Source organism: Nyctereutes procyonoides, unplaced genomic scaffold (genome assembly GCF_905146905.1).
Source record: "Nyctereutes procyonoides isolate TBG_1078 unplaced genomic scaffold, NYPRO_anot_genome, whole genome shotgun sequence".
Classification (NCBI taxonomy): Eukaryota; Metazoa; Chordata; class Mammalia; order Carnivora; family Canidae; genus Nyctereutes; species Nyctereutes procyonoides.
In genome coordinates this window covers 7821705-7835816 of record NW_026575139.1, presented here as the reverse complement: position 1 = coordinate 7835816, position 14112 = coordinate 7821705, and the positions used below count along the sequence as shown (strand labels likewise).

General features: G+C 52.9%; 1 protein-coding gene across 2 annotated transcripts in view; it reads left to right on the top strand.

The window, feature by feature from the left end:
* Nucleotides 1–4698: 4698 nt before the first annotated feature.
* TUNAR (TCL1 upstream neural differentiation-associated RNA) overlaps nt 4699–14112 on the top strand; it is a 47918-nt gene continuing 38504 nt past the window's right edge. The window contains exon 1 of one of the 2 annotated variants that reach the window (XM_055304241.1): nt 4699–5045. In XM_055304241.1, coding sequence (XP_055160216.1) covers nt 5034–5045 — 12 coding nt within the window. In that variant the 5' untranslated portion in view covers nt 4699–5033. Of the gene's footprint in view, nt 5046–7931; nt 8021–14112 lie in introns of those variants that run through there. The other variant, XM_055304240.1, reaches the window with a different exon arrangement.

The following is a 14112-nucleotide window of genomic DNA, read 5'->3' as shown; positions in this document are numbered from 1 at the left end:
TCTCAGGGTGCCTGGGTGCTTCAGGCAGTTAAGCATCTGCCTTCAGCTCAGTTCAGGATCTCAGGGTCCTGGAATCGAGCCCCCCGCCCCACATTGTGGCCCCTGCTCCCCAGGGAGCCTACTTCTCCCTCTCCCCTACCTCCACTCATGTTTTTTCTATCTCTTTCTCTCTCAAATAAATAAAATCTTTTTTAAAAAAAAAGATGGAGCTTATCACTTCAAAGCAGAATTGAGGGTCTAATGACAACAACAGTTATCTTTTATTGAGAGTTTAGTCTGTTCTAGGAACTACCCTGGGGGCTTGACACACACATCTCATTTGTAATCCTAAATGTCAGGTAGCCACTTTCTATATTTTTATTGTCCCCATTTTCCTTTAGCTTGGCAGATAAAATAAGGTAATGGCTAGGGACGTGGGCTTTGGGGTCAGGGAGACCAAGCTGCAACTCCCAAGTCCATTGTTTGCCATCCGAGTAACTCTAGGGAATCTATGTAAGCCTTTAAAGCTTCCCTCAAAGAAGGGAGAATGGACCTACCTGATATGCTTCAGTGAGGTTAAAATGAGCTTTTGTCAATAAAGCCGTTGGTGCCTGGAGCATCTGTATGGGTTCAGCCCTCAATAAATGCCCCAGGGAGGACCCAGGGGACAGAGGGCTCATTTGGCTCATCTTAGCATCCCTAGTGCCTAGCACTGTGCTGACTTCAGTGGATGCTGCTTACAAATCTGGGGTGATGTTCCTCCACTGCATTGCAGATGGACATCTCGGAAAGATGTGGCCCTAGGGATTTGTGGGCCTCCTTAAAATCAGCCTCTATGGAGAAAAGCATGCACCACAACGATGCAGTGTTGCCCCTCCCCCACACCCCATACACAGACCACAGAGAACCGAACGTGTTCACTTTGGCTACACCATCAGCTGGCGTTTCTCAAATCTTTGTGTCCTGTGCATGAGATGCTCATGCCATCAAATCCCATTCCCCACAGGCTGTCTGCTTTCCGAAATAGTGGAGGCCCAGATACTGGTTGCACGTGGAATACAAGCTCTGAGGTCTCATTTGGCGTTGGGAGCACTGGGTTCTGTGACCCATTAGGTATCAGTTACACTGGCACATTGGGAAGTGTGTGTGAGGAAGGAACCTGGTGCCACCATGGCACTGGGACACTGTCCTTCTAGAGTCCAGTGGGCCAGCTATCTGGCTGTCGTCAACCATAATAAAAATCTAATTGGGGATTTAGAGGTGTTGCTTCCAACTTCACTAGAAAATGTTGACTCTCGCTCCTTTTCTTTTCTTTTTTTTTTTTTTTTTAAAGGAAGGAGGGCAGAGGGAGAGAGAGACTTCTTCTTCTTCTTCTTTTTTTTTTTATGATAGTCACAGAGAGAGAGAGAGAGGCAGAGACACAGGCAGAGGGAGAAGCAGGCTCCATGCACCGGGAGCCTAACGTGGGATTCGATCCCGGGTCTCCAGGATCACGCCCTGGGCCAAAGGCAGGCGCTAAACCGCTGCACCACCCAGGGATCCCTGACTCTCACTCCTAACTCTGGGAAAAGAACAAGGGGTGGTGGAAAGGGAGGTGGGTGGGGGTTGGGGGTGACTGGGTGATGGGCACTGAGGGGGGCACTTGATGGGATGAGCACTGGGTGTTATGCTTTATGTTGGCAAATTGAACTCCAATAAAAAAATTTTAAAAAAAAGAAGAAAAAAAAAGAAAATGTTGAATCTCAAACATTGCACAGTTGAATCTCAACTAAGCACACTTGGCTCAGCTGCAAAGTGGTTTTCCCAGGAGAGCGTTGCCTTTGACCCTGGTTTCTTAAGATACAGGCTTCTGTTTGGATGGGGTTGCAGGATTTTTTAACATGAGTTACGGCATCTCAGTGATGATGATCATGATGATGATGACGTTGATTGGAGGAAGTATTCTGTCACTGGGCCATCAAAACCCACTCAGGCCTGATATTACTCGAAACCCCTAAGGGAGGGATCTGCCCTGTGGAGATTCACAGCTGGGGTATGGGTTGTTCTTGGGTAGGTAGGGTCCCCCTCATCCTCTGTAGGGTCCATCTTCTGCTCCTTTACCCCTACATCCATATCAGGCAGGAAGAAAGGACAGCAGGGTGGGGAACGGGCTTGAGCTTGGTCCTGTGGATGAGGTGGCAAGTGGTTCCTATTCTGTAGCAGGAATGGGAGGAATTCTGAGGAGCAGAGAAGTGAGTCTCCCTGCACCCAACTGTTGAAGAGGGGGCAGTGGTAGGGTATGAGAGTCTGGAAACCAGGAGACCTACATTTGGGCCCAGCTCTACTTGGAAGCATCCAGTGGCCTTGGGCAAGTTACCTTGTAAAAGCAGCAGTCCCCGCCTGCTATGTCACAGCACCATATCCTGGGTGCTGGGGTGTACTTTCATGAGGTCCCAGAAGATCAAGAGATGGGCTGTACGTGCCTTACAGCAGACACATGTTCACATTCTTGGAGCACCTTAGATGCTAATACTTAGGTAGGAGTTTTGGAGACAAGCACTCCCAGTTTATTTATTTATTTTTGGTTTTTAAATTGTTATTTAAATTCAGTATTTTTATTTTAATTCAGTATTAGTGGTTTCAAAAATAATTCAAGGATTCATCAGTTGTATATAACACCCTTTGCTCATTCCATCACGTGTCCTCCTTAATGTGCATCACTCAGTTACCCCCTCCCCTCACTCCCTTCCCCTCCAGCAACCCTCAGTTTGTTTTTTATGATTAAGGGTCTCTTATGGTTTATCTCCCTCTCTGATTTTGTCTTGTTTAATTTCCCCTCCCTTCCCCTATGCTCCTCTGTTTTGTTTCTTAAATTCCACCTATGAGTGAGATCATACGATGGTTGTCTTTCTCTGATTGACTTAATACGCTTAGCATAATACCCTCTAGTTCCCTCCATGTCGTTGCAGATGGCAAGATTTCATGTTTTGATGACTAACATTCCACTGTGTATATATATATATATATATATATATATATATATATATACCACATCTTCTTTATCCATTTATCTGTTGACAGGCACCTGGACTCTTCCCATAGTTTGGCTCTTGTGGACATTGCTGTAATAAATATTGGGGTGCAGGTGCTCCTTCAAATTGCATTTGTATCTTTGGGGTATGTAATGCAAGTGCTAGGTCTAGGGTGGCTCTATTTTTAACTTTTTGAGGAAACCCCATACTGTTTTCCAGAGTGACTGCACCAGCTTGCATCCCCACCAGCAGTGTAAGAGGAGGGTTCCCCTTTCCCGGCATCCTCCCCAATGTCAGTCCTTTCCTGACTTGTCAATTTTAGCCATTCTGAGGCGGGGTGTGAGGCAGTGTCTCAGTGCAGTTTTGTAGTTCACTGACAAGCACTCCAGGTGAGTGAAGACGCTAAATAACTTAAGGAGCATCCTACACACTGCAGACAATTCAGAGAGCCCATATGCAAACCCCAGTCTGGAAGGCCCCAAATGCAGACCCGGGAAGGTACCCCAAGGCAGGGTATAGGGTCTCCAAGGCGGGCAAGGGCACACGGGAGGTGGAGTGGGGAAGCATCACCAAGGGCCCGGGAGGGGACGTGGTGGTGGTGGCGGTTTGATCGCCATGCAGATGCCCAACCTCCTGTTCTCGGAAGGTAGGAGGAGCTCAGGGCCGGGAGCTGAGCGACCTGTGCTTCCATGATAAAGGGACAGTCATCCGAGGAGCAGAATGTCCAGGAAGGAAGGAGGGAGGGAGACCAAGGAATTAGGAGGCTCCTCCTTCACTCGCGTCCTCAGCTCCCCATGCACGCCACGTGGGTGGGAGCGTGTCACACACACCCACGCGCCCACAGCCACGCTCGCCGCTCTCCCGCCCCGGCCGGGCCCATCTCCGCGCGCCTCGGGGCGCTGGGCCTCAAGCCGCCACGCCGCCACCTGCTGCTGCTGCGTCCCCAGGGAAGGCGAAGGAGCATCTCCGCGCCTCCCGGGTCCGCGCCTGCCCCCTCCGCCCTGCGGCCGGGCTGAGGCCGCGTCTTCCCGGGGGCCCCCTCCCCAGCGCCGTGGGGAGGCGGAGGGAGGAGCTCCGGCCGCAGCCGCCCGCCCGCCCGCCCTCCTCTCCCCCTCCCCTCCCCTCCCCTCGGCTGCCGCAGCCCGGCTCGTCGCGCGCGTCAGCGTGGGCTCCCCGGAGCGAGTCGCTAGGTAACGGGGCCGGCTCCGCAGACCCGCGGCCGGGGAAGCCCGCGCGCCGTCAGCAGCCGCGCCTCGGGGCGCGGAGGGGCGCACGGACCGCCTCCCCGCGGGGCTGCAGACCCCGGCCCGCGCGCCGCCCCTCCAGGGGCGCCCCCCTCCCCCCAGCCGCGCGGGGCGCCGCCGCCCAGGTGCCCCTCCCAGGCGGGGACCCCGCCGCCGCCCAGGCGCCCCTCTCCTCCCCGGCCGGGGCGCACCGGGTGGGCGCCCCCCCCCCGCCGCGGTCCCCGGGCGCCGTGGCCGCCGGTAAGCTGGGCTGGGGGCCGCGGCGGGGAGGGGGCGCGCGGAGCCGGGCACCTGCCGGCCATGTGCTAAAGTTTCTGGGGCTCGGCGCCCCGCCGGGCGCGCAGCGGGGCGGTGGGTGGGGCGCGCGGTCCTGCGGGGCGCCCGCCGCCCCCGGCCCCCGGGTGCAGCCCTGCGCGCTCTCACGCTCTTTCTCTCTTCCCCTCGGCGCTGCCCCCCCGAGGTCCTCGCGCCGAGCCCCTGCGCGGGGCATGAGGAGCCCCGGGGCGCCGCCCGGAGACGGAGAGGACCCGGCTGCGCGCACACCTCGCCAGCGGCGGACGGGGACATGAGCGGCGCGCGCGGGCTCCAGCGCCCGGCGGCCAGCCCCAGCCCGCGGCGGCCGGCGGGTCGGCGCTGCCCGGGAGAATGAGGCAGGAGCCCGCGGCAGCCTCCTCCTCCTCCTCCTCCTCCTCCTGCTGCTGCTGCTGCTGCTCTTCGCCTTCCTCCGGCTCCGGCGCCCCGGGCCCCGGCCGGGCTGTGGCTCTGCTGCGTGCCCCGCGCGCCCCCCGCCCGCCTCCGGATGCGCTGCTCGGTAAGCCAGGCCCTCCGCCCGGGAACAAAGCCCCTCAGCCCGGCCCCGAGGCCTCCCCTGAGCCCCCTGTCCGGCCCCCACCGAGAGCCTGGCAGCCTGCGGGGCTTCCCATTGAACCCCCTCCATGTCTTCTATCCCCAAAACCCTGCCTGGGAGGCTGAACCTCCAGGGCGCCCTCGAGACCCGGGGCTCTCCTGTGCCATCGGGGAGGCCGATGCGGGCTTGACACGCAGGCAGGAGACCTGTTTGGTCCAGAGAAGGATATATGCATCTTGGTTCAGACTCCTCTGGGGGGCGGGGTGGGGTGGGGGGGACACCTCATCTGTGGGGGAGACGACTCGTGTATAGTGACTACGTAATGGGTGTCCGAGTTGTGCTGGGTAGCGTGCCTCCGAAACACCCAGGGAAGTCGGCTCCCCGTGTTCCGTGGCTCAGATTTGGAAACTGAGGCCCGGAGAGGTTGAATGACTCAATCAAGGTCACAAGGCCAGGATGCGAGAGACCAGGATTGGAAATGAGGGAACCCTTTCTGCCAGCCTGACCCCTTTGTAGCAAGCACACTTGTCCCAGTTCTGCTAACTGCCTCCTTCTGGAGTCGTCGCATGTGTGTGGAAGCACTTGTGCCCGTCAGTATCTGCTTGGGGGGAAATAAACTGCCCATAGCATGTATTTTTTTGTCCATTCCTCCGTCACGTGGCTAACCCCTCGTGTGAACTACAAGCATAAGATTACTTCTCTTAGTTAAGGGGGGGGGGTGGATAACATGTTCCCCTGGGTGCTCTCTTTCCTGTGATCCTGTTTCTCTCCGGCCTCTTCAAGGAGGCCAAGGGCAGGCTTTGGTTCCTCTCCCGAGCCCCTTCTAGGCTGTGCCTGCCGGCACATGCTCAGCCTCAGAAGCATGTCCTAAACCTTTCTGTGGGGTGAGGGCTAATCAAGGCTGCCTGCCCCGGATTGTGTAAGTCTTAGAGATGGTTACTTAACAAGCACTGGGGCTAATCCCAGATGGCCACGGTTCCAGAGCCGACCCCAGCCGAAATTCTCTCTCGGCTCACACTTGCCAACCCTCTGTGGCAGCAGAACTTCACACTGGCCAGCCCAGAAGAAACGGGGAGGGGACTTGATGTAGACATGGGGCTTTCTGCCTGTATCCAGTTCTCCAGCTTGGAGCTTTTCAGTTTGCTTAAGTGCCTTTGGGCCGACACTGAAGGGGAGAAACCACCCAGAATTGTTTGGTCCAGGTCCGAGCGACTTGTTTAATTGATCACATGTCCAAGTGTTAGGCTTGGTGGTGGTGGTGGTCTCCACGACAGGTACAGTGTTGATATCAGTGCAGGGAAAGCCTGTAGCAGACCGGGGGGCTCAGTTTCCCCATTCCCCAGAGTCAGACTGGATGACTTCTCAGTTCTTTTCCAACTTAACAGTCCTGCAAGCCGGAGGAGAGTGGGTTACTGGCCTGAACTGGGATGCGTGAGCTCATGAGACATAGACATTTGGACGAATAGCTCTGCACTGAATAAGCTGTTGATTTCCAAGAAGAGGACGTGGTCAAAGGGGGGAGCTGCAAGATTCAGGTTCCACTCGGAGGAAAGGAAGGCTGAGCGGTGCTCTGGTGGATTATTTATTGGTCTAAAGCATGGTGGCTATAAAATGTCCCAAGGTGCCAGATTAGGGTTATGGGATAGGTTAGGCTTTTCATTGGGAGAAATGACATTGGCCTCTAGGAACTGATAAAATACAGTGCATCAATTAGAAGTCCAGCTGGCTAGAAAGTGGCAAGCTGGTGAGCCTGCCTGTCCCTTCCAGCAAGAATCCATCTTAGTTGAATAGGTAAGGCCTTCTCAGCCTAAACAATTAGCCACATAAATGAAGTGATTTTTAGAATCCCCCCACTCCATTGATTGCTGGTTATATTAGTGACAGGTGCAGCCCACCTCAGCAGGGACGCAGTGGGACTGTGACAAAAAAGGTGGCCATAAGGATGTTTAGACTCTGCCTTGCTCTGTGCCTGTTGCAGCTACATCCATCAACCTGACCTATGGGCCCTTGATAGGGTTGTCATAGGTCTTTTAAAGATGTGGATTAATGAGCCTTTTAAAGTGTTACTGAATCCCAAGTGAAATGGGCATGTCTCACCTTTTTCTCAGAAACTAAGCTCCCAGTGGGTTTTGTGACTGCTTCAGATTCACAAAACCAGAGCAAAGCTTTTATTTTGACAAGCTCATAGGGTCTGCAAACAGCAAGTAATGCATCTCATATTGGGCTTAATCTCCCAGCATGGTGGGTGTTGTGTGTTTCAGCTCAGAGTAGCTAGCTGGGCAGGTTTGTATAAACACGAATGCAGAGAAACAATCTTTGTTGAGTTACTTTTGGAAATGATTGTGTCATTATGAAAGAACAATTTTTATGTCGTAATTCACACTACTGACACCCAAAGCCAGGTTACACGTTACTCCTGTTCTTGATAATTTTATTTTTAATTCATCATTTCTTTCCCATTTTTTCCCATTTTTTTCCCCCAGCATGAAAATGTACCATCAAGAATAAATTCACCCTTTTCAATTTTGGGTTTGCCTTAAACCCATCTCTTTTTTGGAAGATATTTAAGGCTGAGCTCGTGCACACCATACATACAGAGGCTTCATGTGCAAATATATTTTGGGTGCCTCGGTTTCTTTTGGGATGACAGGATGGGTTTGTATCACAAAGGCATAACAATGAGGCATTCTCTTGTTGGCATCCCATCTCTGAATCGGGAGTCTAGGCCATGACGTCTTGCTCAGAGCTGACATACCCAGCATCCTGAGAACCCAGAGGGTGCTGGGGGTTTGTGCAACGTTAAGGATGTATGAAGGTACCTATGGGACGTGCAGGTGAAAGGAACATTGCCAGAGGCCGGGGAACGTGGGATTTGTTCCTGGCTCTGTGACTTTGAACAAATGTTTCAGGTTCTCAGGACATCGTTTTACATACCTGCAGTGAGTGTGTACGTTTGCATGTGTCCATGTGCAAGTGTCTGTGTGTGTGTGTGTGCGCGTTAGTAAAAGGTGATCTCTCCAACTCTGAGCTTGAACAATCCTCGGATTGGGATGCAGCTGGTTATTAATAGCTCCGGAATGCTCCGTACTTTAAGGTTATGTAACGATTCCAATTAGATTTCCATACACACAGTAAGGAGAACTAGTCATGATAAAACATGCTCTTTATTACCCTAAGTGGGGACTCTACCTTGAATGTGTGATGATGGGGCTTTCATCCTCAAGGCAATTATGCCAGTGTCCCCAGCACCGTGGAGTCTGACACCCATCCGAGAGGGCTCAAGTGAGCTGTGACCCTCTCTAGGGTCCATGTGGCTGGAGCCGCAGGAGCCTGTATGTAATTTGGGTCATTGGGGTAGGAGGAACATGACGTTCTGTGTGTGTAACTTGAGGTCCCGGAGACTCTGAGGCTCTGCCTCCATCTCAGGCTGTTCCTGGAAGGTAAGGAGGGGAAGTATGTAATTACTGTTTGCAGTTGTTTTGAAAATGGAAAGTACTTTAATTAGAGCCTTGAACTCAGCTGAAACTGAAAGATGTTGAGAAGTTCGTAGATTTGGCAGGGGTGTTTTTGCCGGGTTCTCTGTGCGGGCTTCCTGGTAACACTTGAAGTAGTCTGGTGTCTGAGGTCGGGCTCCTTAGCAGATCCGCAGTCACCAGCAGGTACAGAGGGTGGGGAAGGAGATGACGGGGAAGCGAACCAGCGGTCCTCAAACACCCCATCTTCTCTGCAGAGGAGACGTCACCAACCTCCCGTTCTAGATGAGGAGCCCGGGGCTCGAGAGATCGTCCCCTGGAGTGTGTCGCTCAGACCCGCACAGTTAGTGAATTCCAGAACCACACAGGATTTCAAATTAAGCCACCCGCACCACCCCTTGTTTGCCACCATCACTGCAATGTGCCTGGCAACCAGATTGTGTCCTTTCATCCCAAATTTCTAAACAACACCATGGCACTGAGAAAGCATGCAAGAATTTGACACGGGTGACCTCTGGGGGTGATTTGACTATTCAGAGAATTTTGAATTTGCTGGGATTTTTGTTAGGATTTTTGCTGGGATTTTAACTCCGTGCCAGATGTGTTAGATTGCGGAGGTGTTTAGAGATAAGCCAAGTGTTACTCAAAAAAGGGTTAGTGTTGGTAGTTCTTTGGGGAAGCTAAAATAACTCCCCTAGGTCTTATGTCACCCTGGGGTTCTGTGGGAAGTGATCACACGCTGGCACGTAGGACATTTCGGAAGGCGTTGCTAGCCTGCACCTCTTAAAAGGGCCCCAGAATCAAAATTATGTAAGAGAAGCTTTTCAAAGGAGTGTGACTGCTCCTCCAAGATGCCACACAGGTTAATCCTCCCTAAACAATGAGCCAGAAGGAAATAGGAGGAACATATACCAGAATTTCAAGGTTCGGCTGCAGCTTTTAAGAATTTCCAGGACTTGGAGGAAATGCAGGTTTTGAAGAACTTTTCAAGCCAGCAAATAGAGATGCCTTTGTCACAGGCTTTTCCAGCGGCCAGAAGTCCACACAGGTTTGTAGGGCTGCTGCTGGCCTTTGCCGATCGGCCTGCAGATCTGGATGAGTGGCATCTATACCCAAACAGGAGGCACCAGACACAGGATTTCCAGGTCTAAGGGAGTCACCGAAGTCACCTGTCCCTACATTCTAGTAACGATACTCAGGCTGGTTCCTTTGTCCTCAGCTTAAAATCCTGCCAGCCCTGACACTGGCCTTGCCCGCGTCATGTGAGTGACTCTTGACAAACGACCCTCCCTCTGTCTCTCCTGGATTACGGAACTGCTTATCTGCCAAGAGCTTCCAAGTTTCCTGATAGTTGATTAACGGGATAAAGCAGACAGAATGTGTTGGAAAACTCCATTGTGATTCATCTGTCGTCTGTAAGATACCAAAGCATCTTTGTGGCCAGCACAATTTTTTGATTCGATGAATTAGAAATAACATTGCATGGCCCCCAGGAGACCCATAGAGTCTGTACCTTTTGCTCCCAAACCTTGAGAGAACAGATGCCCAGGATTTTCAGCTCTGGGCCAGATTTCTAGTACATATATATGGCCGCAAAGTGGCAAAAAATGCAAAAGTAGCCATACAGAGGCATCGGGGATAGGGCGAGAGAGAGGCCACCAAAGTCTGTGAGTTGCGATCTGTGGTTACAATGAACAGTATTTAGGACGTGGTCATAGGAATGATTTAACGTCCATTTGCAGCTCCAAGAATCCAAGAATAAAATCACTAAAGAGCTTTAGATTTTTCTATGCCGTCTGTGTTGGTGGCTTATGATGAGCGCCAGTGACCAGGGCACTTTCCATGGGGTTAAAGCCTGCACTTTCACAGGCCCTCCTGGTAGGCGCAGAGCAGCATGGCTCAGAATTTGCGAGGCTACCTGCTACTGTGATCGAGCATTATTGAAGCCTGAACCGTGGGGTCCGTGGTGGTGGTTGGGGGTGGTCAGTGCTTTCCCACTTGGTTCAGGCTCTTGATAATCTGTGATGAGTTAATATGTGCCTCCCTTAGCATCCTGAAGCAGAAAAGCAAACAGGGCACGTCCAGGGCCTTGGTCACCCCAATTTCTCAGCCTATGTCTGCTAATGTGATCTGAGATCCTGGCCAACACCCGGCTTCATTCTGCCACAGGTCGACTCTTCTAGCTCATTATGGCCTCGATGTGACTCCCTCCTCCCCGCCCCCCCCCCGAAGGAGGCTCAATTTCCTTTTAATTCAGAAAGTAGATGATAACAGCCATCGGCATCTTCTTAACGATCAATATTGACAAGTCTTATATTTCTAAGTAAAATGAATGGGGCTTCAGAGCACAATGCCCAAGCTGAAGATGATTTATGAGTGTGCACAGCTCCGTTCACTTGCTGAGAGGGCGTTATCGAGTACTTCTAAAGACGTAAGCCTGGCTTTGAGATGTGAAGCCTAAGGGTAGGCATGGAAGTCTGCGCCCCGTATTCTCCACCCAGAAAGCTGGAGTGGAACAGTGCCCTCAGCTTCTAAAACAGAATGCTGAGACCGTCCTCAGCCAGTTTTACTGACAGTGTTGACATTGCCTCGGTCCTGAAATTCCCTGGAGATGCCCGTGCTGCTTCTGCATCAGGGCTGCGTGTCCACGGGCCTGCCCCAGGACATCCCTGTGGACTCAGAAAGCTGCTCTGTCCATCTGCCCAGGCCTGGCACCGTCTCCTCTGGTCCAGTGTGTCTGCCTCTGCTTCTGCCTCAGCCCTGGGACCAGCCCCGTCATTCTGCCGCCTGACAGGTGTTGTCAACAGTTGATCACAAGTGTACTGAGCTCCAGCTCTAGGCCCTGCGGGGATGGGGGCTGCCGTGGGAGACAAGACAGCCGCAGTGTGTCCGTATGTCCGTACATGGCTCCTATTCTCTGAGGCCTGGGATGCCACCGCCTGCCCTTCAGAAGTTTGCTCAAAATCTGGAACTCCTGGCTAGTGGGGTGGAGCAAGGAGGCTGGTGGGGAGAGCCTGGGGGTTAGTCAGGCGCCTGTGGGTCAGGCCTGCCTTCTCTTCATCCGGCCTGGGTTCCTGACGACAAGCCTCTGCCGCACTCTGTTCCTGCCCTGGCTTCCCGGGCTGTCAGGTGCAAGGACTGGGCCTTGCAGGGTTTTTCCCAAGTGTGGTTTGCAGGACCAGTTCCATGAACACACCCAGGAGCTTAACTAAAGCACAGACGCCTGAGCCCTGTTGCAGACCCGTTAAATCAGACCCAGAGTCTGTATTTTTAACACCTTCCGTGTAATTCTTATCTCAGGCACAATGAAATTCCAGATCCACTGGTTGTCACGGCTGGTTGATCACTAATGGCCCCTCCTGCTGCAAAATCTTTGGAATGTGACACTCCTCCCGTGCTGGCCACTCTCATCAGGTCCACCCAGGCCACCCTCCCCTCTCCTAGCCACTCTTCCTGCTTCCCTCCTGCCCTCTGTAGTTTGTTTTCCAGCGGGTCCCCAGAGGCTCACAACCCTCCTCTGTTCAGAGCTCCCCAGTGTTACTGTCTCCCTGAGAGTGGTGGTTGAGGACTTGGGAAGGTCCCATGCACTGCCCGAGGTGGTCTTGAGTCTGCCTGTTTCTCCCGCCTCCAGCCCCTTGCTTCTGTCCTTCTTGCCACACTGGCTTCTATGGCGTTCCTGAACCCACACAGCTGGCAGGCACTCACTCCGCGAGAGCCCGTGAGAACTGGGAACTGATGAGGCTGGGTGCTCAGAGGGCAGGGAACACCCCTGAGGAGCAACTACTTTCTGACCCACCATTACTGTGAAAACCCATGCAGATGGATACGCTTAAGTGCACTGGGGCAGATCTCAAGTTTCCAGGCCTTCTACCAGAGTACAAGTTGTTTTAGGAGCAGCCCTTTAACTGGGCTCCATATTTTAGGGGTACCTCATCACTGGATGGGATTATCAAAGTGGATGTAGAAATCTCTTTCAGAAGAAGTTTCTAGAAATAGGCTGGATCTCCCCCTACCTTGGGCTGGACAGTTCCTTTAGCTGCCATTAATCTTAGTAGTCCTTCCATCCTGCCCCCCCTTAACTCTGCAAATGCTCAGGGAGCACCACCTCTGTCCAGGCACTGTTCTAGGGTCCATGATGCTCCAGAGAAATGGCAGCTCTAGAGGAGCAGAATGCTTGGTTTTCTACTCTGACTCCTGCTTTGGCTTTCCTGCAGATGAGAGCAGTGAGGCCTAGACATTATTCCTTGGGCCCTTATCTTCTCCCACTAGGGAGGAGGAGCTCCGGGCTATTCATCAGGAGTGGCTGTCCTGGGTTAAGCACAGCAAACTGCACTCAGAAATATTGATCGCATGGTGAGTGGGAGTGAGAGATGGACCATCTTGGAAGATTTGCCTCCAAGGCAAGCTGAGGGAATAACTGGGTAGAGATATAAAAGATATAAGGAGTCTTGTAGATGGGATATGTGGTCAATACAGGGCACTGGTTTGGGTCCCCTTGAAACCAGCCCGCCCAGCAGTATAGCAACACAGAAAAGGCCGTGAAAACTTCAGATCCTTCTTTCTGGGCCCTGCCCGATGCAGATGCTTCTCCTTGAATCTTACAGAAGGAGACACTTTCACTCTGAGCTTTGGTACTTTTTCAAATTCCTGCTGTGTTAGCATTGACCAAGCCTCCACTGAGAGTCCATCAGGCAGGGTAGTGTGGGGGATGACGGTGGACAAAGTGTTCCTTGTCTTTAACTGACTCTCAAGATAGCCGGGAGATGTGTTATGTAACTACCTGTAGCTCATGGCAGTGGTTGGTATGAGCTAACAGGCAGAGGTGGGAAAGGTGTGTTTGGATGCGGGACATTGGGGCCATCTGACAGTCAGCCTTGAGAGACGAATAGCAACTTGTCCAGCGGAGATGAGGAGGAAGGGCATTCCAGAAGGGAAGGTATGAGCACATGTGCAGAGGCCGGGCCGCCATGGATGGGTGTGCAAGGAGGTGGCGTGGGGCTATAGTGTCAGGCTACGGCAGCAAGTGCATCAGACTTGGCCTGTTGGGAGTCGGTCCTGAATGCTAGGAGGAGGAGTGTTCCATGTCCTCTAAGTGATGAGGAGCCATGGGAGGTGTTTGAGTGAGGATGTGGGTTTTGAAAAGCTAGCTGGTGATCCTGTTTCATGCTCCCTCTGTAACTTCTGTATTATAGTGAACGTGTATGAAATGTTCAGGGAGACACACTGTGTGGATGTAAACATGATTGTCGGGGGCGGGGCGGGGGGACCTCCAGGCCATTTAATTGTGGTCCACCTGTCTCTAGTTATTGAGCGATCCTCTGGACTCTGCTGCCCAGACCCCAGCTCCACTGACCCTGCTGGGGCTGGGAGGCAAGGTGAGGGAGCCGCTGGCTCAGGCACTTGCTGCCCAGCCGTGGTGGACTCTGGCCAACAGGAAATGGAGTGGGCAGTGTCCCAGCCTGATGCACCGAGCTGTGGGTCTCCCTGCGCCTCTGTGAACACATTCAGGCTGCTCCTGGCCTCCAAACAATGCTCCCAGGCCTACATCCACGGCTGAG